Here is a 26,355-nt window from a genome sequence, read left to right as displayed (position 1 = left end):
ATACAGTGAGGCCGCGCTAAGTGAACCGCGATCTAGAGAGGGACCGCTGTATTTGCTCAGAGTCCAAACCCAGGGACACTGAGGCCTTGGGGTGCCATCTACTAAAGACATCACCCTGGAAAACTGACCGAGATCAGCCAGTGACAGCGTTGATTCGGGATCTGTGTTAGAGGGTCTCTCCCTGCTGCACCTGGCATGCCTTGTAGCTCTGGGTCACTCGGATGGCACTTTTCAGTTAAAGAGTTAAAACCAATAGCGTGGCCTTTACGCTGAATCTCAGCACAACTCTTCACTCTCACCTCGACCATTTGAACGTGAGCGGCTTCCCCAGTCCATCTTGTCCCGGGTAGGGGAGAGAGAGCCTATTGATAGTTATTACTCTTACATTGCACCCTCTTTCCATCTATGTCTCTGTCATCTTGTCATGTGGGCATGCCTCCTCTCATCCGGGGAAGAGCTATGGAACAAGCCCACAAACCCACCCCAACTCGCATGTCGCCAGGGAGTGTCTCACCATCTTTCATTCAGAAAGTGCAGTTTGAGCATCTGTTCTGCCTCAGACTCTGTCCTCAGAACCGGGAGATCCACTGATGAACCTCTGCCACTGTGGCGTCAGATCACAGATTTTAAAAAAATGAATAATCAACAGATTGACACATGCGATCCTTTTAGGTAGTGATACACACTATGAAGGAAATATAACAGTGATTTGAAGAAAGGTTGCTTGGGGTTCCACAGAACATTAGCTTGGAAGGTTGGGGAAGGCCTTTCTGAAGAGGCAACATTTATACTGAGGCCAGAAGATACAAAACATGTGAAATCTAGGGAAGGGTGTTCCTGGCAGGGGGTTCAGCAGAATCAAAGGTCCTGGGGCAGGAATGAGGTTGGATGTTCAAGACACTGAAAGATGGCCCCTGGGCCTTGAGTGTAGTAAGGAGTGGGAGAATGCTAGATAGTGAGGTCAGACATGTGGACAGGAGCCACCAGCTCTCCAACCACCATGGCCCCCGTCTCTGTCACCATCCACCCATTGTTTCAGTTCCTATGGGTTCTGCCACAAATACCACAAACTTGGTGGCTTAAAACAACACACACTTATTCTCTTCCAGTTCTGGAGGTCTTATGTCTGGAGGCTCTAGGCGAGAATCTGTGTCCTGGCCTTTTCCAGCTTCCGGAGCTGCATGCCTTGCCTTTCTTGGCTTGTGATCACTTCCCCCACCTTCAAAGCCAGCATCTTGCTTCCATTGTCACATGCCCTTTCATAGGCAGATGCCCTCCGCCTTCTCTTACAGGGACTTACGATTGCATTTAAAGACCGACCGCACGATCCAGGATAATCTCCCCATTTTCAAAATCCTTCAACACACCAGCAAAACACCTTTTTCCATGTAAGGCAACATAGATGGGTCTCAGGGATTGGGACCGGATAACTCTAGGGCCATCGTTCAGCTCGCCTCTCTCTTCCCACAAGCCCCATTGAACAAAATGATGGCCCGGCCCTAACCAAGAGCTGTCCCCGTCACCATCCATATGAGGTCTCACTGTACTGTTCTAAAGACCTTGCTTCTAGCCCCTGCCCTTTGCCGCTACTCACCGGTTACATACTTTAGGAAAGCCTCTTGGCCTCTTGGGCCCAGGTCCCTCATCTGCAAAAATGGTAATTGGACCAGATGAGCCCTAAGATTCCTTCCAGAACAACCAGGTTCCTCCTGAAGGTCAGTGGCGGCAATTGACTAAGAAGGTCAAGCCTCACCAGGAAGGTTTCCTAGTTCATTTGGCTTCTCTGGCACCCCACCCCGAGAAGGAGGAGCTCAGACATCCCTTTAGGTCAGAGGTCACACACCTTGTGGGGGAAGTTGAGGGTCACACCCAATTCTCCCGCAAGGTTTATTTGGCCTGCAAAGTTTTCTGAAAAAGTGAAATTGTGGCAAAATAAGAGACTCAAGAGATTTCACATTAGAACTGGTTTCTAGCATTTCAAAAAAAAAGAAAGAAAGAAAGAAAATATCAGAAGAGCTATTAGCACGAAGTCCACATTGCAGCGAGACAACCAGCCTCAGGAGCTGGGCTGGGGCTGTCATGAGCTCTCCGGTTCCCAGGATCCAAACTGAGCCCAATGCACCCAGCCTGGGCCCCGAAGACACTGGAGTTGAGAATCCCGCCCAGCTCGTGTGCTAGGAGGTATTAGAGTCATGACAGTTCCTGATCCCAGCGGCCCTCCCCTCACTGCTCAGCTACAGCGTTCCCCGTAGACTCCTCTCAAAGGCACACTTTTCTCTTTATGGAGACCGTTTCCTTTTCTAGCGTGATGAAATCTCGGAGAAAAGCTTTCCACATACCCCAAGACCCAGTTTTCACAGTCCCCAAATCTCCCTGCTCGAATTCAGCTCCCAGCATCCGTGACCAGGTGGAAGCAGAAACCCAAGTCTGATGGAGTGTGGAGGGCGAGAGAGGGTCAGATAGAGTGTGGCGTCTGCCGAGACACGCAGGCGGGGCTCCCTGCCAGGACCAGCTGCCCCTCAGCGGCCTCCTTGCCTGACTGGGCCCCCACCTGCAGGCTGCGCCCTGCACACAGGCCTGACCCACCCGTCCTCCCTCCGGGGCCCCTGGGGTCAGCTCTGGGCCAACCGACACTTGCTCAAACTTTCTGTGGAGTCAGGCCCAGACCCGCGACCCTGTCCCCCACTGTGTGAGAGGTCAGGGGGGTCCTGGCTTCCAGGAAGCCTCAGCTGGGAGGGTTTGGCAAAGGTTCTCAGGAGGTTTCGAGATGCTAGACTGCCTCTTGGCTTGGGTACGATCACCCAGCTAGCAAAGTGGGGAAAAAATGGCTCTGGTTTCGTCATTGCCAGCAAGCACAGGAAATGCTCACCGGGTGAGAGACGGAGTAAATGTGAGGGCTGGGAATGGTGGGAGGTGGGAGTCTGGAAGGGAGGCAGAGAATCCCCAAACTCCTGGGCTCCGGGAGCCAGACGTGACAGCTCAGAAAGGGTCGGAGTGCAGACATCCCTGCCTCTGTCCGCCAGCCCCCAGGGGAGACGCCCCTTTCCCAGGTAGCAGCCCCGTGCGCCTCCGTTTCCCAGTCTTGGGACATGAAGGGTTGAAGCGCACCATCCCGTGCTGCCGCCACTCGCCACGTGTATTCATTTAAACTTGGTTACAGCCAGATGAAACCGAGCACTCAGTCCCTCACTGACAACAGCCGCACTTGGCGTACTCAGTCGCCACGCGTGCCTAGCGGCCATGGCACCAGCAACACAGATGCGGAACGCGGCCATCGTGGCAGGAAACCCTGCCGGCCTGCGCCGGCTTAGAGGAATCCTGTTTCATACAGAAGGAGCGCTTTCCTTCTTCTGGTTCTTTCTAATCAACCCAAAGGCAAATCAGTGGGGAGAGCGATGGTAGTCGGCACTGCATAGCCCATCCCTGTAAACCCGACCTCATTTCTCCATCGCACCAACCCCGCAGACCAGGCACTGTGGTTAACCCTGTTTTAGAGATGAACACTCTGAGCATTAGGAAGGTTAAGTATCCGTAATACCTGAAGTTGCACAGCTTATAACCAACCAGCAACGCCAAGCATTGAACCCGATTTCATCCAGTCCATAGTCTGCGCTCATAACCCTCCGGCGACACCGCCCGCACCAACCCGGCAAGCAGACAGGTCCCAGGGTGAGCCATTTTGTAGCAATCAGCCAGATAGGTCCCTCAGACCGGCTTATCACTGACAGGCGTGGGGTTGGGAATCTGTCTAAATCTACTGCTAATCTTGCCCCCAAGTCAAGGAAGCGAAGTAGCTCAACCTGCTGGTTCTCGCGATGCCATATTAAAAATATTCTTCCCCTGCTAATCACACGGACTCTTAAGTTTGTGTTGACAGAACACTTCAAGAGCATTATTTAAACAAAGTTGTTAAAGGCTTTTATTTTTTTAAGGATGATGATAAACGCGGCTCTCTCCCTGTAGATTCACACAAGACAAGCCGTGTGAGCCATTTCAGAGTTGCCTAGGTAATTGTACCCTGTAATTTTTGTAAACCGACCTCGTTCCGTGAGAGATGTTGGGTTACTTGCTCCTTCGCCTCTGGCTTAGTGTGAGCATCCTGCCTTGCTTTTCCTGTCTCTGTTTTCAAAAAAGGAAGGGTCTGGGCTGAGCATCCATTAGACCTAGTTTCAAATCCCAGCTCTGCCATGTGCTTACAGTGGGACCTGGGAAACTTCTGTGACCTCTCTGGGCCTAGTTTTCGCATCTGTAAAACTTAGCTCTTCATGTCTGTTGAGATTAAATGAAATAACTACTGTGCAAAGACCTGGTATGTTACAGATGCTCAGACAACATTAACCTCATCCCTTCCCTGCTGAGTCCCTGTTTATGATCATGTGATGTCATGGAATCAGGAGCTGCAGAGCTGGGAGGGAGCTGAGGGACATTTTGAGGAGCCCTCTCAACAGGCAAGTCCTCTGTTTATCACCACGGAGTAAACCATTGACTTGGGTCCTGGAATCAAGAACCAATCCCGGTGGGTTTTTGGTGACATTTTGAAGAGGGTAAAACAGTGTGTTCCCTCTGATGATGGCAGACTTCTCTAAGCAGCAGTGTGGAAGTGGCTTTGACGTGGGCCACCAGAACTATGCGCAACGCAGCAAGGAGGGAGTTCTGGCTGGACCTGAATAAGCAGCTGGAGCGGGGGTTCAGGGCCATGCACTCACTTGGACCCTGGCTTCTGATTCATCCCAAATGACTGTCCGCATCAGATTGTGGGTCAGGGTAAATTACAGAACCAGGACCAGGGGTCCCCAGAGCTGGGAACATAAAACAGAAGGCTAGACAAAGGCCAGCCTGTACACCTGGGACCAAAACCAAGATGGGCCACAGAGCAAGCCACGGGGTCCCAAGCTGGGAGCAGTCAGATGCCATCGTCAGAGTAAAGCTGGGTGGGAGGGTTGAAAGAAGCAGGTTGTCAGGAAGCAGGAGGGCGGCACTTGGAGGAAGAACAGGCCTGGATTTTGCTGCAAAGTCAGTCCCATCCCAGCCCTGATGTCTCTTCATTTCAGAGGATGGCAAAGATAGCTCCTCCTGAACCTATCCGGGTGCAAAGCCTGGGAGCGAGGGGAGCTTTGTGGTTAAGAAGTCAGGCTCTCGAGGCAGGAACAAGCCTGGGCTTGAATTCTAACTCCACCGTCACTAGGCTAGTGACTTAACCTCTCTGAGCCTCTGTTTCCTCCTCTGACGGTGACTCATGATGGCCATGATGGAGGAGGATGGCGCTGCTGATAATGATGGTGCTGAGGAGGAGGAGGAGAGTTGACTATGGCAGTGGTGATGGCGATAATGAGAATGCCAGTTACACTGGCGATGAGGACTGTGGTCATGATGACAGTTATGCTGATAGACGCTGGATGGTGTTGATCATGATGGTGCTGGTGATGATCACAAGAATGATGGTGGTGACAGTGGTGATAATGGTGGTGACAATGGTGATGATAATGATGATGACAGGTGATGGCAGTGATGAGAGCCTCCACTGCAGAATGGACGTGAAGAGTAGGCTGGAATACCATGACCTTGAGCAATTTAGTTTTTGTCTCACCTCTGCCGTCTGGTGATTAACACTCATATCTAATAGGGTTGTCACAAAGATTAACCAAAACGTATGTCAACATTAGCTATCATTATTAAAATTATTATTGTCATTCTTAGGTCCCCGTTATTTTCAGAGTCATTCCTGTTTATCCTGGGCTGGTATCATTAGTCTTATCATCACTGCCTTAGCATTGGAATGACTTTCCACCTGGCTCACAGGACTTGTTTCCTTCCCTATTCCTCCCACTTCCTCCTTCTTACATAATTAAGTCTGATGGCCATTACTTTGTCCAGGGATTCCACATGGCATTCTGCTAGGAGATGTGATTCCTCTGTTCCTGGATCTGTGAAATGAGGGAGGCGGTAAGGAGGAGCAAAGTCCATGCGGTGGCCATGCTGAAATGATGTCCACAAAGATGGTTGTGTGCCAGCCATCCGTGCCAACTTGGATGAGCTCATCTTTGTGTTTGACAATGGGGCTGCCTTCCCACCTGTCACTGGCCATCCTACGAAGCAGCAGGCTGGTACCCAGTGCTTCCTGGCTCGCATAGACTCATGTGGGTGAACCGTGGAGGTTCTGGACTGACTCGGGAATTCCGGACTAGGACAACCAGCTGGGGAGGGTGTAGCTGACATCATGCTATCCTCACCCCTCCCCCTCCTTGCCTTTCAGAGAGCTGAACGGCAAGCCTCACAGACCTCTGCCCCTTGCCATGGAGAATGACCATGTCTTCAATGACCTGTGGGGGAAGGGCAACGTGCCTGTGGTTCTCAACAACCCATATTCAGAGAAGGAGCAGGTAAGTGGGTGGTGCCAGCTGGGAGGGCGTTGGAGCTGAGGCCAGGAGCACCTGTCCTGGGGTGTGGATTTTGGCTTTGGTTGGTTGGTTTGTTTTTGTGAGCTTACTAGTTCTCAAATTGTAATTATTCTGCTTCTACATTAAAGGCACTCACATGGTTCTGAATTTAAAAGATATAAAATATGCATGGTGAAAAGTTTTCCCCTCTCCCCTCATCCCAGCACAGTTTCTCTTCCTATAGGCAAGCAGTATTTACTATTCTGGTGGTCCTTTTAGCATAGACAAACAAATACACATATTATTTGCACATTTTTTACGCAAATGAGAGTACATTATACATATTGTTTTGCACCTTGCTTTTTCCCTTATCAACGTATCTTGGAGATTAGTCCTAATTAGTAGATAAAGAGTGTGCTGGTTCTTTTTCACAGCTGCATAATTTTCCATTGTGTGGCTCTGCCGTATTCATTGAGACAGTCCTCCAAAATAGTCACTTTTAGGTCATTGCCAATATTTTACTATGACATTGCTGTAAAGAATGACATTGTATAAATACCTTCTTTGGCCCGTGGGCGGGCTTTTTAATAAAATCAATTCCTAGAAGTGGAATTTTGGGTCAAAGGCCATAATCACGTGTTCTTTGGGCAGAAATTGAGAACTGGCTCATGGTGAAGATTGTGCCAGTCCTACCGGCTGATTAGGAGATTGTTTCCCCAGAGCCTTGCCAGCTCCCTGTATTACTGAACCTTTCAGTCCTTGCCATTTGCCAAGCTGTCGTCTGGCAGCGGAGCAGATATAGTTCTGAGAGTGGCTAGATTTGGCTGGAGGAGAGCAGCGCCTTTTTTCTCTGCTGCTCCGGCCAGTAACGGGCCAGGTCAAAGCAGCTCTAGTGAGGCGTGTGGCTCTCCCACCCCTCCTCTGTGTGGCAGTGAAGTACAGGTGTGCTGACCAGCAGCGGGAGGTCACAGCAGGGAGATGGTCCACGTGACTCAGCGGGTCGTCCTCTTCCTTCCCAACACCTGCCCCAAGCCATGGATAGCAAAGGCCGGGGTGCTAAGCTCTTTGTTCTGGGGCCTGATCTTTGGCACCTTTCACTGCCAGCTCATCCAGCAGTGACTCAAAGCCTCTCTACACAGCTTCACAGGGGAGGATGGGATATTGCAGAGCCTCAGTGGGGATTGCTTTCCTTCCATAGCTGCTGGTGGCCGGCCAGGGAGATAAGAACATGAGGGATTCTGCAGTAGGTCACAGCCATGCTCCCACCAATGACACAACCTCTTGGAGTGACTTTTGGGAATGTTTGGAGGATAATTGTAGGTTCCCATTTTGCTGCCTCAAAAATCAAGGTCACATTGTGAGCATGAGGGGACTAGTAAGCATTAATGATTAAATGAACAAATAAAATTCTTCTTTATGTTTTCTTTCTTCATTGAAAATAAAGATGTGTTGTAATGCAAACCCTTCCAAGACAAAGGACAGAAAGAGGTCAGATTCGGGCTATAGACATGATTTGTTAGAGCTACATTGTCTTATCCCAAGAGACCATTCCTATTTGAACTTTGAATTTATTGCCAATATTTCAAACTCTTATAGAAATATCATATTTACAACTTCTCTTAAAAATGGGGACCATCTGACCACATCGAGCCTATATTTTTATGGGGCAATAATCTCCTGGGCTGAGTAGCAGCTGCCCCCTCTAGACAGGGCCTAGGCTCTCTGATTTGCCACAGTCCCCACAGTCCCTATTGTGTCCCCCTTATTAAGTTAGAGAAGAAGCACAGGAGACCTTGACCGCACCAGAAGGACCCTTAAAGTCCTGCTGAAATCTGAGCAATAGCAGGACTATGGCCATTTTCTTTCATGTTGTCCATATCTGTTAGACAGTGATAGCTTGAAAAACATAACCTTGAACTTCAAGCCTGAGGAGTGGGCCTCAATACTGGGAACAGGACAGGCATGATTACTAGGCCCAATGGCCACCTTTGCTGGGCTTCATGGTGACATGATCAATGTTTTAATCTGGGCTGCTATAACAGAATAATGTAGAGTGAGTGGCTTTAAAACAACAGAAATTTTTATCTCATAGTTCTGGAAGCTGGGAAACCCAAGATCAAGGTGCCGGCAGAGTCAGTGTCTAATGCAAGCCTGCTTCCTGGTTCACAGTCTTCTTGCTGTGCCCTCACATGGTGGAAGGGCAAGGGAGCTCTCTGGAGTCTCTTATATAAGGGCCCTAAGCCCTGATCCGTGAGGGCTCCACCCTCATGACCTCATCGCCTCCCAAAGGCCCCTTGGAGATTAGGTTTCAACATATGATTTCAATCTATAGCAACAAGGGAGAGGGGGTGAGAACTTGCCATAGGGCTCCTGTAAGATGACAATTCCATGTCCTTGGAGAAGAAGAAATGGTTCTGGAGAAAGGAGGAATGACTGAGTCTTCCTGAGGTTAAGGCTGCCCGGTAGCTCTCCGCTCGGGGGCTCCTGGAAGCACATATAGACCAGCAGTGCTGGGACTTCCATTCGTTCCTGCATCAGCAAATCCTCAACGTAGTCCACGAGTCCAAAAAAAAAAAAAAAAAATGTTTGAATCCACCAGCCCGTGAGGTCATCCTGGCTCTGCTGTCTGAGACCCCATTTTCCAAATGCCTCTCAGACATCGAGCAGAAAGGAGCAGAGACCTAAGCGCTGAGTTATATTTGCGTCCCAGGGCTAAGGAAGCAGCCCCGTTACCTCCTGTTGGACAGCTCCATGGCCACGGGGCTCCCAACGTGAGCAAATTCATAAAAAATGCAATGTTCTTCTCTCTGACCTGAAGCATGTATCGAATGTTGACACCCTTCATAATAACCCTCTTCAGTGAAAATGCTCCCCTAGCTAAATGGCAGGCGACGCTGCTGTTTGTCTATTTTCCCTGCAAAACTTTAGGATTGGCTCAAGCCCTCTCGCTTTCCTTTCTGCCTGATTTGCTTTCCTGAGGGGTCGGGGCTGGAACCATGCCCTGCTGGAGGGCAGAACGGCTATTTTCACATACTAATTAAGCATCAGTCCAGTCCTTAGTGGGTGCACAGGGGTCTCGGGACTGGGGGAAGTGAGATTTCCATTTGGCGTTCTCCCCTGTTATTCAGTACACTGCCCCCCTCCTCAGCGTCTTTTTGACAAAAGCAACCCGGTAGTCAGGTAGGTGACTTCTATGGACATCCCCCTCCCGGCTCCCTCCACCTGATTCCTAGGAGCCTGGCGCTTCCTCTGCCCTGGGGACGTGGGGTCTGCCCCTGCTTTGCCAATGTCAAAATCTGCTGAGAAGTTTTTCTCTGCGTTCAGATAGTATCCGCATCACTCCACTCTCTGGAGCGCTCCCTATGAGGCGGTTGGGGAGTGCTTGGGGACCCCTCCCTGCGTGAATACACACCCCAGCTGGCTAGTGAGTGCAGGCTTTCCTGAAAGCCAAACAGGGGCAGCCAGACCCAGACAGGTTGTATCTGGAGGAAGGCAAACCAGGGGAACACGCTGCCCTTCATCGACAGCCCAGCGCGCACCACGGGGAAGCCTTCTAAGTCAGCCCTGACTCACTGCGAATTCATGCTGCGGGGATTAAAAATAACGAAGCGGACGGGAATACCCCCTTGTGGGGGTGTGGCCCTTCTAACCCTCCCACGCACTGACCCACAGCCCTGGGCCAAGCACTCAGCTCTGAAGTCAGCCCGGGTTCAGCCTCTTCACCCTGGAAACCTTGGTCAGACGGCGAGTATCTGCACTGAGCCTTCATTCCCCAGCAGGTCCCATTGAGTTGTGGGCCAGGTGACATGAAATAACGTGTGAGGTGACAGCATCGCGTATGACAATAGCAGCTAATGTTTCCTGAGCTAGGTCAGGCACTGCGCGGAGCACTGGAGATCTGCAGCCTCAGCTCATCCCCAGCCCAACCCAGTGAGGTGCTATTATTATCCCCAGTTTATAGATGAGTCACCTGAGACCCAGAGAAAGCAGTTAGTGGCTCCATGAAGGCCACATGACTAGTACTTGGGGGTGATGGGACTTGAACCCAGGCCGTGGAGCCACAAAGCCCACCCTTGTCTCTGTAGAGCCCAGAATAAGTGCTCTGAAAACAATGTGTAGTTGTTGTTATTATTATTTGGCTAAGTGTTATATTGTTAACGTAGGTATAGATGTATTACTAATTCTTGTATTGCTAATGTGAGGCCGATAGGACAGGAAGCATTATTCCTATTTTACAGATGGCACCCCTGTGGCCCAGAAAGGGAAGGTGAGCACCCAAGGAGTCTTGGTGACAGAGCTGTACCTCTGTCCCTTTACAACCACATCGTCATCCTTGTTGATTATTCAAATCAATGTAGTGTATGTCATTCATGCCTCCCGGGGCCCAGGCTCTAGGAATACACAGGGGGCAAAGCAGTGAGGCCTGGGGTGGAGAGGTGGGAACTCTGAGGCCCTGGGTCCCATGCCCAGCCCTGTTGCCTGTGAGTTGTTCATTTGAGGATAGTCCCCTCACCTCTCAGAGCCTCTGTTTCCACATCTGAAAAAATGGGTTCCCGTGATGATCCTATGAACTAGGGGTTGTGCAATGGCCTAACCCAGGTTGGACACCAAATAGATATTCACCAAATGTACTCAAAATGTAATGAAGCTGAACATGATCCCTGCTCTTGAGGAGTTCACAGCCAAGGTGTCCTCTTTTCATCAAATATTGGCCTCCACCCCTAGGAACCTCCACTTCCAAGACAAGCTACAGACATAGACACACACACACAGCAGTTATCACACCATGCTGGCTGGGGTTCCCCAAATCGCACACAGACATTCCCCACCTGGCTGGCTTTAACAGATTCCTTTGGCCCCAATCAGGTTGATACCTTGGGGTTCCAGTCGATAATTTCCTTCCCTAAGCCTCTTAGAAGCACTCAAGAAACCTGTGTTTTGAGATTAATTTCTCTCTGTGGGTACCCTAAATCCCTAGCTATAAGGGGCCATTAAACTAACTTTTTTAGAAGACTCCTCTTTTTAATTTCTTTTTTATTGTTGTTTTATTATAGTTGTCCCGATTTTTCTCCTGTTTCTCTCCAGTGCCCCACCCCTCCCCCACAGTCAATCCACACCCCGCTGCCCATGTCCGTGGGTCATTGATACTAGTTCCTTGACTAGACCCTTCCCCTTCTTTGCCCCCTTCCCGCCGACCCCCCTCTGGTCACTGTCAGTCTGTTTCTTGTTTCCATGCCTCTGGTTCTGCTTTGCTCATTTGTTTGTTTTGTTCACTAGGTTTCTGTATTAGGTGAGATCATACGGTATTTGTCTTTCACCGCCTGGCTTATTTCACTTAGCATAATACTCTCCAGTTCCATCCATGCTGTCCCAGAAGGTAGGAGCTCCTTCTTTCTTTCTGCTGTGCAGTATTCCATTGTGTAAATGTGCCACAGTTCTTTATTCCACTCATCTACAGATGGGCACTTAGGCTGTTCCCAGCACTTGGCTATTGCAAACAGCGCGGCTTTGAACATGTGGGTACATAGGTTATTTTGAATTGGGGTTTCAGGATTCTGTGGGTATAATTCCAGCAGTGGGATCACTGGATCAAAGGCAGTTCCACTTTTAGTTTTCCGAGGAAAGTCATACTGTTTGCCACAGCGGCTGCACCCGTCTGCATTCCCACCAACAGTGCACTCAGGTTCCCATTTCTCCGCATCCTCGCCAGCACTTGTTGTTTGTTGATTTGTTGATGATGGCCACTCTGACTGGTGTGAGGTGGTATCTCATTGTGGTTTTTATTTGCATCTCTCTGATGGCTAGTGATGTTGAGCATCCTTTCATATGCCTGTGGGCCCTCTGTATGTTCTCCTTGGAGAAGTGTCTGTTCAGGTCCTTTGCCCATTTTTTAATTGGATTGTTTATCTTCCTGGTGTTGAGTCGTATAAGTTCTTTATATATTTTGGAGATCAAACCCTTGTCTGAGGAATCTTCGGCAAATATGTTTTCCCATACGGCTGGTTCCCTTTCCGTTCTGCTCTTTTCTTTAGCCATGCAGACGCTTTTTAATTTGTAGTCGTCCCATTTCTTTCCTCTGTATCCCTTGCCCTAGGAGATATATTGGTGAAAATATTGTTGTGCAGGATAACTGAAGTTTTCCTGCCTATGTTTTCCTCTAAGACTTTCATGGTGTCACAGCTTACATTTAAGTCTTTGATCCACCTTGAGTTTATTCTGGTGTGTGGTGTAAGCTGGTGGTCTAGTTTCATTTTTTTGCATGTCCCTGTCCAGTTCTCCCAACACTTTTTGTTGAAGAGGCTCTTTTCACTCCATTTTATGTTCCTTCCCTCTTTGTGAAATACTAATTGACCATAGAGACTTGGGTTTATTTCTGGCTCTATTCTGTTCCATTAATCTATATGTCTGTTCTTAATGCCAGTACCAGACTGTTTTGATGACATTGGCCTTGTAATATAGTTGATATCAGGTATTGTGATTCCTCCTACATTGTTCTTCATTCTTTTTTCCTTTACATTGCTCAGGCTATTCTGGGTCATTTTTGGTTCCATATAAATTTTTGAAATGTTTGTTCTAGATCTGTGAAACATGTCATTGGTATTTTAATAGGGATTGCATTTAATCTATAAATTGCTTTGGGTACTATGGCCATTTTAATGATGTTAATTCTTCCAGTCCATGAATATGGTATATGCTTCCATTTATTTGTGTCTTCCTTAATTTCTTTCTTCAGTGCTATGTAGTTTTCCGAGTATAGGTCTTTTACCACCTTGGTTAAGTTTATTTTAGTTACTTTATATTTCTTGTTACTATAGTCAATAAGATTTTTTTCTAGTTTTTATCTCTGATATTTCATTGTTGGTGTACAAGAATGCCTTTGATTTCTGAATATTGACTTTGTATCCTGCTATTTTGCCAAATTCACTTATTAGTTTTTTGGTGGAGCCTATAGGGTTTTCTATATACACCATCATGTCTTCTGCAAATAATGACGGTTTTATTTCTTCCTTTCCAATTCGGATGCCTTTCATTTCTTTTTCTTGTCTGATCGCTGTGGCTAGAACTTCTGAAACTGTGTCAAATAGAAGTAAATAAAATGGACACCCTTGTCTTGTTTCTGATCGTAGACGGAAAGCTTTTTGTTTTTGCACATTGAGTAAGATGTTGGCTGTAGGTTTCTCATATATGGCCTTTGTTATGTTGAGGTATGATCCCTCTGTTCCCACTTTGCTGAGCATTTTTATCATAAATCAGTGCTATACTTTATCAAATGCTTTTTTAAGCATCTAATAATATGATCATGCTAATTTTATACCCCCCAACTTGATCAGACCAACTCTCCCTTATCTTGATCTGGCTCATGACTCGAGTTAAGACACCCAGGTTGAATTTTCCCCAAAAGTATCTTTAGCCCCCTCCTCTTCCTCAGGTTATCCAGTGTTCTCCCTGGTGCCCTCAAACACAGGACAAGAACCCTCAACAAAGATGCTTTCCAGGAATTTATATTGAACAGAGACTCCCTCAGGCCCTGGCTCAGGGGAGCAGAATCCAAATCTTGCTGACGTTTCACTTCCCTTCACCCAGGTCATCACCTGCTCGGTGACCCCCAGGGTCTTTGTAGGTCACTTAGCTGAGGGACCAACCTTCTCTGGGTGGTTAGAGCCACGACGGAACCAGGAAGTAGAGCCTGAATTGCCGGGTGTTTGGGTTCAGCCCTGCTGGAATTTCCACTTATTTTGCTAACTGTTTATTTTAATAGTGCGTATATTCAACACAAGTGGGACAATGACATTCTGGTTCAGGATTCAGTGACCCTACTCTGCATGTCCATTCATTGCCTCAAACCATACTCAAGTTCTTTACCCAGATGGGCCAAGTTGGGTCAAAGTCATTTTTATTTCCTCCCTTTGCAAATTAATATCAGTGGCCAAAACCCAAACAGAAATCCTCAGAAGTCAATAGACACCCAATCCACTTCCATTTCCTGAGGGTCCTAGGCTATTTTAAAAGGCCAAAAAGTAATCACAAAGCTTGTGCATTTTAACTATTTGCACTTAGCAAGGTAATGCTTTTAATAAACACACTGTCCAATGCAATATATAGACCACAAGATAATTATGGGATTTATTTTAATATTAATTCATAGTACACATATACATTCTGGTCTGGTAATGGGACCAAGTTTAAAGTTGTCTAATAATACCTGGTTACCTTGTGACATCATTGCAATGATAAGCATAAACCCATTTGGAAAAAGTATCAATAATCTGACTTAAAGACCCCTCATCTCCAGAGGCCCTGTCTTTGAACCCAGACTGATGGGTATGAATCCCAAGCGCCCCCTCTTTAATCCCCCTCCACAAACTATAGAACGTTGACTGTAGAATTGGAGGTGGGGAGAAGAGAGACAAACAGAGAAAGAATGGGAGAGAGAATAAGAAATGAATCACTTTAGAAATAATGCTTTGAATACACTGCAAGGAAGTTAGACTCCAAGGAATTATACACAGTTGATTAAGTTTTTAAAATAGCAATTTTTTAATTGCACGGATGGGTGCATACCTGCCCGTGTGCAGGTCTGCAGTCCTGAACCCTGAGCTGTGGCAGCTTATAACTGGGTTACACTTGCAGCTCTGATGTGTGGTGCCCACACACTGGGGCTGCGCTAGTGGGAGCCACAGGGAAGAGCGTGGTGGGAGGCATCTGGTCCCTGGTGAGGGTGGCCTGCTGCCTGGCCCAGCCCGGCGTGCTTGCTGCCCTCCTTCAAGCAGAAGCCTCGTGGGGCAGGTTGCTGCAGGTCTATATAATGCAAGGGCTGTTGCTGGCGTCCGCCATGAAAGAAGAAGAAGCTACTCACCCTGTACAGGCTGGGCTTTCCGCTCCTGGATTAGTTTCCCAGGGCTGTCGGAACGAAGCGACACACCCCGGGTGGGTTAAACCCCAGAAATTGATCGTCTCCCAGTTCCGGAGGCTGGACGTCTGAAACCAAGGCGTGGGCAGGGCTGGCTCCTGCTGTGGGCCATGAGGGAAAGCCCCGCTCCAGGCCCCTCTCAGTGCCTGTCGATGGCTGTCTGCGTGTTCACGCGGCGTTCTCCCTGTGCACATGTCTGTCTCCCAGGTTCCCCTTCTTATGAAACTTGAGCCGTATAGGACAGGGCCACCCTAAGGACCTCACGTTAAGGTAACCACTTCATATTCTGAGGGACTCGGGGTTAGGATGTCAACCTGTGAGTTTGGGAGGGACCCAGTTCAGCCCATGACAGTTGCTAAGATGCTCTGCGTCTCCCAGGCGCCTCTCGCCCTGCTGTCAGGCTCCTGTCCCTGCTTCTCTGTGAGGCTCACAGGCTGCATTAAAACTGGCGACAGGCCAGATGTGGCCCAGGGGCCACAGTTTACAGACCCCTGCTTCAGAACATGCAGCTGTCAGGTGCTTCTCCCAGTTGTGGGGCCAGGGTGGGGGGCCACTGGAGGGCCTAGAACACAGGTCCCCAGCACACAGTAGTTGTTCCATATGTATTTGTTGAAGGAGAGAAAGAAGGGAGGGAAGGAGAGGGGAGAAGGAACCAGGGTGCCAGACATCCTACAGGCACCCTGGCCAGTGGGTATGACTTAGCTGCTAGGAGCATGGCCCTATAACTGAAGGGTTGTGGGTTCTATTCCCGGTCAGGGCACATGCCTAGGTTGTGGGTCAGATCCCTGGTCTGCGTGTGTATGGGAGGCAACCAATCAAGTTCTCATTCATCAATGATTCTCTCTCTTTCTCTCCCCTTTCCTTTCTCTCTTCCTCTGTCTCTAAAAAAGAAAAGAAAAGAAAAGTCCTCGTATGAGGGTTTGAGAATAAAGAAATAAATAATTAAAGGGGTTGCGGGGTTGGGGGGAGGATTCCTGGCTTGGAGCCTCAGGCCGACATTGACTTAGCCTCGCTGTCTCTTCTAGGGGATGTGAGACCTTTTCCTTAGGGCCTCTGCAAAGATGTATGAGCATAGCCTTTGAAATGCCCACAAATTCAGAGCCTTCCTTCCAAATTTATGAGCAGGCAGCCCTTCCACAGAACTTAACTATGATCAAATCAGCGTCTCCTGCCACCTGAAAAGCTTCCATCGTCCACCCCACACACAAATCCAGAGGATGCACGGAGCCGCAGCCCAAAGCCCCCATGTGCCCTGTCCCCAGCACAGTGGCTCACAAGCGCCACTGATCTGCATTTTTCCCTGGAGCACTTCGGTCCCTACTCAGAAAAGTCATTTGCATCCTCCATCCAGGGCCCCTGACTGCTATATTAATCTCCCATTTGTCCCCTCTTGAGTCATCTAATATTACTGCGGGCTAATTAAAACATCAAAGCCCCAAGTACAACAGCCCTGCCAGAGGCCTCCTAATGGTGGGTTTCAAGTGCGCAGCTCGGCACAGCCCGGGGGGGAGAGTGGCATGCCTGGCGCCTGGGCCCCCAATTACTCCGCTCGTAATGGCCACCCCTTCACATCTGGAACCTCAACAGATGGCCTCTTTTATTAGGCCCGTTAGCTCTGCTCCCTGCCAATGAAGGCTGCCTGCTGCCCGCCCACCGGCCACACTGCACCCCTCTTCCTCCTGCCTCACTGTGCTCCCCGCCCGTCTGCTCTCCCACCCCAGCACCACCTCTGTTATCCCTGCTGGGATTCCAGTTGCCCCTCAGCCTCCAGAGTATCCGTGTGGATGGTCCAGACAGTTTCTAAACTGGCTGAGTCGTCGGCAGCCGTCCGTCTCGAGAGACGATGGTGTAGCTTCTTAAGAGTCTATCTGCACCGCCGAGAATGGCTGTGCAGTCCGACTCGGGAGTGACACGGTATCTGTCTCCTCCCGTGTTGAATCGACATCTTGCGATGACGCTGGAGTGTCCTCTCCAGTGAAGCTGAAGCTACAGAGCCTGGGCAGGGTGATATGGAGGGTCTGCTGTTGCCCATGCAGCAGACCCCCCCTCTCTTCGCAGCTGAAGGGTCCAAGGGAAAGACGGAGTCAATACAGCTTGGCTTCAGGTGCGCCGCAGGAGTTGCCGGTGTTGACTACAACGTCAAACCGCCTTAGGGACTCCGGCTCCGGATTTTCTGTCGGGGTTTACTCTCTTAGCCTTTCCCCTGAAGAGGTATGCCGCAAGGCAGCGGAGGTTTTTTGGAGTCAGAGTTTTCCTTCTCTGAAACTGGCTGAGTGGCGCCTGGCATTTAGGGAGGATGCCCAGGTGCCTCCCACACGGGCCGGGTAGGACTGTTCCTTCCGCATGGGTCCAGACTGCCGGCACCTCAGAGGAACTGGCCACAACAAAGGCCTCCCCAGAGGGGACTTCCGTCACCTTCTTGTCCACAAGTGGAGACGGAACCCTAAAGAAGGGTTTAACATGTCTTTGAAAGCCTTCAAAGGAGGTGGGTTGTTTGTACGCAGCCTCACGTGGGGACACAAGTAGGACGAAGTTGGGCAGGACAGAAAGGGCCAAAGGGGACCCATCCAGCTCGCTCTCCTCCTGCTCCCAGTCTGGTAGCAGTGCAGGGGTAATACTTAGAGCAATGATGATATAATAATACTAGACATTGTGCTAATCGAATAATAACACCAATTGTATAAGCAATGGCTAACATGTAGGGGGTGATTGCCATCATCCACGTGAGAGGTGATGGAGGCTTGGACAGAGGAGTGGATGGATGCTGGAGCTATTTAGAGAGCTATGGTGGAAGGGCGTGGGGGATGGGTTAGATGTGGGAGATAATGAGGGCGATGTCCAGGACAGCTCCCACCTGTGGCGTGCGTGGGTGCACGGGGGCATGGATAGTAACTTGATCCAGCCTCAGGTTTGGTTCATCAGCCCTGAGGGTTTAATTCTTCAGAGATGCCGATGGTGCCCTTTTAGTCATTTATTCGCTCAGCCAAATACAGCATTCCCTCACTTATCGCGGGTATTACGTTCCAGATCACCCCCCTCCCCCACCGCGAAGTAGGAACCTTACATTTATTCTATACTCTTAAACCTACATAACTTTAACAACATATGTATACAGTACTGCAGACTCCCGCAATATAGCGAAAAATCTGCGATAAGTAATTAAATATAATATTTTTAAAAATCCCGCGATACAGTGAGGCTGCGATAAGTGAACCACGATATAGCGAGGGACTCCTGTATTCGCTGAGTTCCTGCTCTCTGCCAAATTGTTAGACACTGGGAGTTCTTAATCCCCATCCCCAGAACAGAACCCCAAAGGCTCTTCCACGACACCCCCTTCTGCGTAGGTGGTGGGACCAGGTTCCCAGACACCTTTAACATGTCAACCAAAGAGAGTCAAACCCTTCTCTCTGGGCAGACAGTTGATAACTCAGAGCAGATTCCAGGAAGACAATTGTCCAGTGCCCTCAAGATCTGTCTAACGTCCCATCTTCCTTCTGTCCTCAGTCCCCTGCCTCGGGAGTACAGTCCCCCACAAAGAACGGCAGCCCCTCCAAGTGCCCCCGCTTCCTCAAGGTCAAGAACTGGGAGACCGACGTGGTTCTCACTGACACCCTCCACCTTAAGAGTACATTGGTGAGTATCTCAGGAGGGCATAGGCCAGGATTTATCAATCTTAGCACTCTCCATATTTGGGGCCAGATACTTCTTTGTGGTGGAGACTGCTGCCCTGTGTATCTCCCCAGAGGACAGCTGGCAATATCAGAAGACATTTTTGGTTGTCACAACTTCAGGGAATGCTACTGATGTCTAGTGGATTACAGGTCACTAAGTGATGGAAGAGTCTCCACCCCTTGAAGGGCAGTTGCTATAAAGTCATATCGCACAGGGTGTGAATATAGGGAAGGGAAATTGAGGCTGCTGTTTGCAACTAGCGTACCATAGATGTGTCCAAATGAGTCACTGTAGCCACCCTGCTAGCACCCTGGGAGTCAGTACCAGTGAATGCCGGTCACAAAGCCCCTCTTCCCCCAGTCGAGTCGTGTAAACATTTTCAGAACCTTAAAATGCTGCTTAGGATTCTCTGCCTTGGCTGATGACCATGTCCAACCGTGGTTTGAAGCTGGTACTCAAGAAATCCCCCTTGGAAATGAAAGGCTAGGCAAACTCCACCACGAATATCTGCTCTGACTTCGCAGCCCAATGCCTGCCATGCTTGGGCAAGACCAGGCGCTAGCCCAGACCTCCCTTTTCCATCCAGGAGACGGGGTGCAGCGAGCACATCTGTATGGGCTCCATCATGCACGCTTCTCAGCAACTGCGAAGGCCCGAAGACGTCCGCACGAAAGAACAGCTCTTCCCCCTCGCCAAAGAGTTTATTGATCAGTACTACTCATCCATTAAAAGGCAAGTTCATGTTGACACTGGGTAGCCTGGGGTGAGTTACTGAGTACCAGGGACAAAGACTGCAGCTTGACCTCAGCTCCAGCTCTGTAGGCAGTTGAACCAAGGCCTGCGCATAAGGTCTCTGCCTGCCATACTGGCCCCCAAATGTTGTTGTTGGACCCCCAAAGTGTTGCTTACACTCGAAACATTTCAGGCAGTTGCACACCTAGGTATACACCCTAAAGAAGGCACAGGAAGGCACACATAAAAATGTTAACTGAAACTTTATTATAATAGGGAAAAAATTAAAATTAAAAAGCCAGCTGGAAACTGCCTCAATGCCATCTGACAGGGGAATCTGTAAATAGAATGTGGTGGTGTGCATAATGAAATACTATACAGCTGTAAAAAACCGGCAGGTCAGAACGCTGCATACTAGCAGGAATCAGGCTCACAAAAGCAAGGACAAGTTGTAAAAGGATACATTCAGGATGTTTATGTAAACATTTTAAACATGCAGAATATTACTGTACATATATTTAATGTACATAATACTATATATAATAATACTACATATACATGTTGGCAAAAGTATGCCACATTCAAAATAGCAGTCACTTCTGGGAAGAAAGTGGGCTATGATGGGGAAGTAGTCACCAAGTAACAATAATATTAGGTTTTATTTATGTATTATTTCTTACGCTTGGGGCGTGGGTATTCATTATATTATACTCTATACCTTTTTGTAAGTCTGAAATTTGTCATAATAATTTTTGACTTTCTAACATTTTAATTCATTCCCATCATTTCAAATCAGAAGTTTCCTTTAAAAATCCAATTTCTGGTTTCATGGGAAAGAAGACCTGGCAACACTGGGTCCCCATGGCCCGCAGGTGACAGCAGGGTGGGACAGACCTGTGGCTGTTCCCTTTGGACCGGGCATGGGGTCACCTGTTGGTCGCAGTCCCCACCCGACCAGTTCACTCACTGCTGGACCTTTGTGGGCATTGTAGTTTGCAGTCTCTACTTCATGCCTGAACTATTGTGTCCAGAAATCAACTTGGACGTTCTGTGGCCTCTGGCCTCCTGGGATAGCTCCCTCCTTTCACCAACCTCTGACTTTGGAGAGAAGGTGACACTCCTATGCCCCTGCCCTGCTCACTCAGATTTGGCTCTAAAGCCCACATGGAGAGGCTGGAAGAGGTGAACAAAGAGATTGAAACCACCAGCACCTACCAGCTCAGAGACACGGAGCTCATCTATGGGGCCAAGCATGCCTGGAGGAACGCCTCCCGCTGCGTCGGCAGGATCCAGTGGTCCAAGCTGCAGGCAGGTGGCGCGGCTCGGAGACCTTGATGAGCCCTCTGGTGGAAGGGGGGTGGCGGGTGGAGGGATAAGCTTTAAAATGGCTCAGCTTCTACCCAGGGCATCTGGAAGACATGGTGAATTACCCGATGGTCGTTCCTGGGGTCCCAGATTCTCAGATCGTGACCAAATCTGGTTTATAGTCATGTCTCCTTTAGCCAACACAGCGTTTATTTTTTTAAATGAATTTGCATACCTCTTGGTAAGGCTCATACACCCCAGTTGACTACAGACCCCACCACTCCCTTTTGTCTTATGTCTACTCTGTTTATCTATATTATTTGCCTGCTCACTAAAAACATCAGATTCTGTGTCCCCTGGTAGGATTGTTTTCCCTCTGGGGAATAGTTTCAAGTGGAAAGTAGATTAGTTACCAAATTCAAGGGTTCCTTGTTTGTTTTTGGTTTTTGGTTTTTTATTCCCTGATAATTTAACTGGAAATAATAACCAGCCCACTAAAGTCTGTCTTCTCACCATCCCTTCCCCACATGGCTCACACTCCATGCCTGCACTCAGGGGATTTTTCCTGGTTTGATGGGGCTGCAGTGGAAGTGGGCTCCGGGCTCTCTTCCAATGGAAAAGGCTGCCCTGCGGGAGCCGAGGAGGGACAGATGCGGCCCTCAATCCCACAATGCCCCTCTTGCAGGTGTTCGATGCCCGTGACTGCACCACGGCTCATGGGATGTTCAACTACATTTGTAACCACATCAAGTATGCCACCAACAAAGGGAACCTCAGGTGAGCTGACCGGCTTGGGGGAGGGGAGTCCTCCCAGCGCAGACTCTTGGGTCTAGAGTTGCTGCACCTACCAGGGAAATCTACCCCCCCCCCCCTCGAGGAGATGCACCAAGCTGGGAGTGGTAGCCCAGCATCCTCTGTCCCACCACCTTGCCCCTTGTCTTCTGGGAGAAACAGACTCCCGTGTGGTTGCAAAGCTACAGCAGGAAGGGGTGTTTCTCTTTCCTGGGACTAGGGGAACCCCATTGCCAGCGGTGACCTGCTTTTACCAGCTGCTTCTCTGCTGCCTGGAGCAGTCTCAGGGTCCCCTTTGGTTGAAAAGGCAATTAATTTGCCTTCCTGCTGTCGTGGGGACTGATTTTTCAGGTTCCACCTAGCCAGCTCCTCTTGCCCCACATGAAGAACAAAGCCACCAGGAGCAGGCCAAGGGCAGGAAGCTACCAGTGTGGGCTGGTGGCTGTCACACTGGCAAGTCGCAGCTGGGAAAAGAACAGCTGGAAGGGCACAGCTGGGGCCCCACAGACAGATGGTTATCCTTGTTAACGCTGCCCACTCAGTGCCCTGCCCTGGCATCCGTTCCCAGTTCCTGAAGACCAGCCCCATCTTGAGGCCACTGCAGGGATATTCCCATAAGCCCCCGGGCTACACTGAGCTCATCCCCAAAGTGGCTTCTTGGCATGAGGCATGGGTTCCCTTGAGAAGGGAGCAATGTTTGGAGCCTGCCAGTAGGAAAAGGGCCTGTAATCTAAGCTCAGGGCCTGCACAGGAAATTAGCACTGTTGGCACTTGAACAAGATGGGTTTCACCTACACAGGCCCACTTATATGCAGATTTTTTTTTCAAGAAATGCTGAAGATGTATTTTCCTCTTCCTAATGATTTCTTAAATAATATTTTCTCTTCTCTAGCTTACTCTGTTGTAAGAATGCACTACAGTATTATAATACATATACAAAAATGTGTTAATTGATTCTTTATGTTATCGGTAAGGCTTTCAGGTAATAGCAGGCTATTAGTAGTTAAGTTTTGGGGGAGTCAAAAGTTAGCTCTGGATTTTCAACTGCACGGGGTAAGTGCCCCTACACCCCACATTGTTCAGGGGTGAACTGCGTATCCTTTTACTAGAAGACCTCACTGTTCAGAGAAAATCCTGCATATCCTGGGCACTAAAGGAGGGCTTGGCTGAGGTCTAAGTCGCACAGAGCTTGTAGGCTCTTCTGGTAGTTTTCCCATGATGCCTTGATGGGGTGATATGGGGGAGGGGGCTTCATGGACCAGGCAGTGCACCTCTACTTTGGGAGGGGGTCCTCATGAGATCTTCTATTAAAAAAATATGCAGCTAAATTTTTTTTACATATTTTGAACCCACACATCTGGACGCATATATAAGAGCATGTATACCATGTTTAGAAATAATTTAAACATGGGAGAGAAAAGCTGGTAAGAGAAAAGGATGGAGAAGAGAGAAAGAGAGAATGTTATGTATTCATTTATCTATTCGAACATGAGTGAAACTTTTTTTTTTTTTTTTATAGATTTTGTTTATTTATTTTTAGCGAGAGGGGAGGGAGGGAGAAAGAGAGGGAGAGAAACAGGTTGTCTCTTGCACGCCCCCAACTGGGGAGCCTGGCCCAAAAAGCAGGCCTGTGTGCTGACCAGGAATCAAACCAGCAACCTTTCGGTTTATAGGCCGGCGCTCAGTCCACTGAGCCACACCAGCTGGGGCGAGAGAGATAAAATGTAAGCAGCGTGGGGTGTTCAGCCTGTTGTGTATTGAGATTGGGCCTAGGAAACGCAGGAGATATGAAGTGTACATGTGTTGTGTTTCTGCTGTTGGCCTCTGTTCCTGCACACAGAGTGAGTGTCCCACGCCTGCTGCATGTGGTTCTGATGTTTCTAAACATGCTTTTAAAATATTCATATTACACAAACATCCTTTATGTGGTGCACAACCAAAGAAACGGCTATGTGTCTTCCTGCTGGAGGGAAAACTGAGGGTTTGACTTATCCTGTGTTGATTCCCAATATGGCGCATTTGCTAAGAGATTTTTAAGAGCACCTCTGGTTCTTTATGACTTTCACCTGCAGCCTCCGTCCCAGACTCACCACAGGTGCATTGCACCGTCACCACCATGTTGATACTGATACTGCAGGATGGCAAGATCAGTGCACAGTTGTCCTGTGCAAACAGGGGGACCTAACTGTGCTCAGAAAGGCGGCCTTGGGAGCTGGATGGGACAGGGGATGCGACGTGGAGAAAGTGCATTTGAGTCGAGGCTTGAATCTGGAAGCCTGAGAACAGAGAGGGATTCCAGCCAAGGGGGCCAATGTTCCAGGAGCAGGATGTGCGTGGGAGAAGGTCTGTAAGCAATGGGCTGGAGCCACGATGTGCTGACACACGTCACAGCTTGAGACTCGGTCCACTAACGGGACCAATGGATCCAGGTGGCAGGAACTCCTGGCATGAGATAACATTGAACCACCTCAGGAAAAGTTTTCTCCTTTAATTTTTTCGAATCCTGATGCTGCTGCTAAGGAGAGAGTCTCGGCTGGGTGTTAACCCATCACTAACGCCTCTCCAGCACTGCTGACCTCCTTTTAACAAACAGAGAGCAGGGCCCCAGCGAGGCGCCTTCGGCAGGCAGCAATGACAGCTTAGTAACCGTACACGGTGCCGTAGTTGCCTGGGTAGGTGGGCGAGGCCAGTGGCGATCTATAGTTTGGGAGTAAATAAAGGGGAGGACAAATGGGAGTTGATTTCTTTTTAAGTCGTAAGTGTATAGGCCTTGTTACGGAATGGGAGGCCAGTGAGAACAAATGGCGGTAATTACGGTAGGAGAAAGACTAGATCTAGAAATTGATGGTTCGTTCTTAACAGGAAGCAGCGTCTATTTTCCTTTCCCTGGAGATTACCTGCTGCCAAAGAAGTCCCTGAAAAACCGGCCCAGGCCAAGTTTGTTTGAAAGTTGCATTTGAGGAGCACTGTTTGCTCCCTAGCCCCCCGTTCTCCACCCTTCCTCAGAGCCGAGGTCCCCTGGAGGAACAGGACAAGGTCCCTCCCTCCCAGCAGCTGCTGCATGGGTCCTGGGGACACCCAGAGTGCAAGCCTCGCCCTGACACCGTGTGTCCCCTTTCTCCACACAGGTCTGCCATCACCATATTTCCCCAGAGGGTTGACAGCAAGCATGATTTCCGTGTCTGGAACTCCCAGCTCATCCGCTACGCTGGCTACAAGCAGCCTGACGGCTCCATCCTGGGGGATCCGGCCAATGTGGAGTTCACAGAGGTGTGTGCCCCCCAGTCCGTGCCCACCTGGGCTCTCATCCCCGCCCCCACAAACTGTTTTCATCCACTGACTTTTCTTAGTGTAATGTTATTGTCACACAGAGAGCAGCAAAAGGGCCACTGTTTAGTCTTCCCCAAACCTCCTTCTCCCTTTGGCTGTCCCCAGTCCAACTGGTTCTTATACAGGTGGTCGATTGGGCCTTTTCCTGCCCTTGCCTTGCCCAGCCTCATGATCAGGGAACCATCGTCCCATTTCACAGATGGGTAGGCTGAGTCTCACCAAGGCCAAGTGAGTTCTCCAAGTCAATAAATGAACAGAAAGAAAGCTAGAAGTGCAGTCCAAATCGTCCGCCTCCCACCTGGAAGAGAGGAGCTGGCATATGGAAGCCATATCCGGCATCCACGTTTGCCAAGTTGGGTCATTTGTCAAACTCATATCATTCATTCATTCATTTGTTGATACAACTATTCTGCCCATACAACCCTCTTTGGTGGTCTGGGCTCTCCATGGTACTGGCATGGCCACTATTGCTGGCAGCCCAAGGCAACTCATGAAAGCCACCAGGAACACAAACACCAGCATCCGAGGTTCCTTCCTGGTGGCGATGCAGACCGGCAGCAGAGCTAAGGCACGGTAGCTTACAGCGTCTGTGCTCAGAGGAAACGCCTTGCCTGCCAGGATCTCAGGCACACAGTCTGGGCGACTTCTTCTATCCATCACCCACTCGATTCCAGTCGAGTGTCATCTTTGTCCGTTCTTCAGCATCCCCACCCCTCACCCTTCACCCAGAACCTCCCCCAAGGTGAGCTGGCAAAGCAGGGCTGCTCCGTTCCCTCAGTTGCTACTGACTTCCTTTGCATCTGGCTTTTCATATTGAAATATTAGCATCCTAAGGAAGAGGCTGTAACCAGAGCGACCAGGAGTCGCACCTGTGCCCGTTTAGACTCAGCCAGACGCTCTTCTCTGCTTGGCTGAGCGCTAACTGCAGACTTGGCTGACCTTGTCCATGTGGTCACCTGAACAGGAACGCCACGGCCTCTTCCTCTCCTGCTGTCTCCAGGAAACTCGCCGACAGGACACGTTCTCCTAAGCCCATAATTTCATACTTCTTCTTTGTGCCAACATGGCAGAAGCAATCACCCCAAACATAACCACGTTAACCGTATCTTTTGAAAGCCTCTAACCTGAGCTGTCCGATACGGCAGCTACTGGCCGCACGGGACTAGCAAGCACTCGAGCTGTGGTGGGCTCAAGTTGGGACGTGCCAGCTCTCCGTGACAGAAACCGGAAAGG

The 26,355-nt window shown here is 49.3% G+C and overlaps 1 protein-coding gene across 1 annotated transcript in view; it reads left to right on the top strand.

Annotated features, from left to right (window-relative positions):
- NOS1 (nitric oxide synthase 1) overlaps positions 1-26,355 on the top strand; it is a 73,527-nt gene that overhangs the window by 5,143 nt on the left and 42,029 nt on the right. The window contains exons 2-7 of the mRNA XM_090257785.1: positions 6,254-6,380; positions 18,796-18,924; positions 19,550-19,695; positions 20,841-21,003; positions 21,686-21,777; positions 24,921-25,062. Of these exons, the coding sequence (XP_090113911.1) occupies positions 6,254-6,380; positions 18,796-18,924; positions 19,550-19,695; positions 20,841-21,003; positions 21,686-21,777; positions 24,921-25,062 (799 nt within the window). The remainder of the gene's footprint in view (positions 1-6,253; positions 6,381-18,795; positions 18,925-19,549; positions 19,696-20,840; positions 21,004-21,685; positions 21,778-24,920; positions 25,063-26,355) is intronic.

This window comes from Furipterus horrens, unplaced genomic scaffold, assembly GCF_987537825.1.
Source record: "Furipterus horrens unplaced genomic scaffold, mFurHor1.1.pri manual_scaffold_11, whole genome shotgun sequence".
NCBI lineage: Eukaryota > Metazoa > Chordata > Mammalia > Chiroptera > Furipteridae > Furipterus > Furipterus horrens.
The sequence above is the reverse complement of the archived record's forward strand: the minus strand, read 5'-3'. Positions and strand labels throughout refer to the sequence as shown.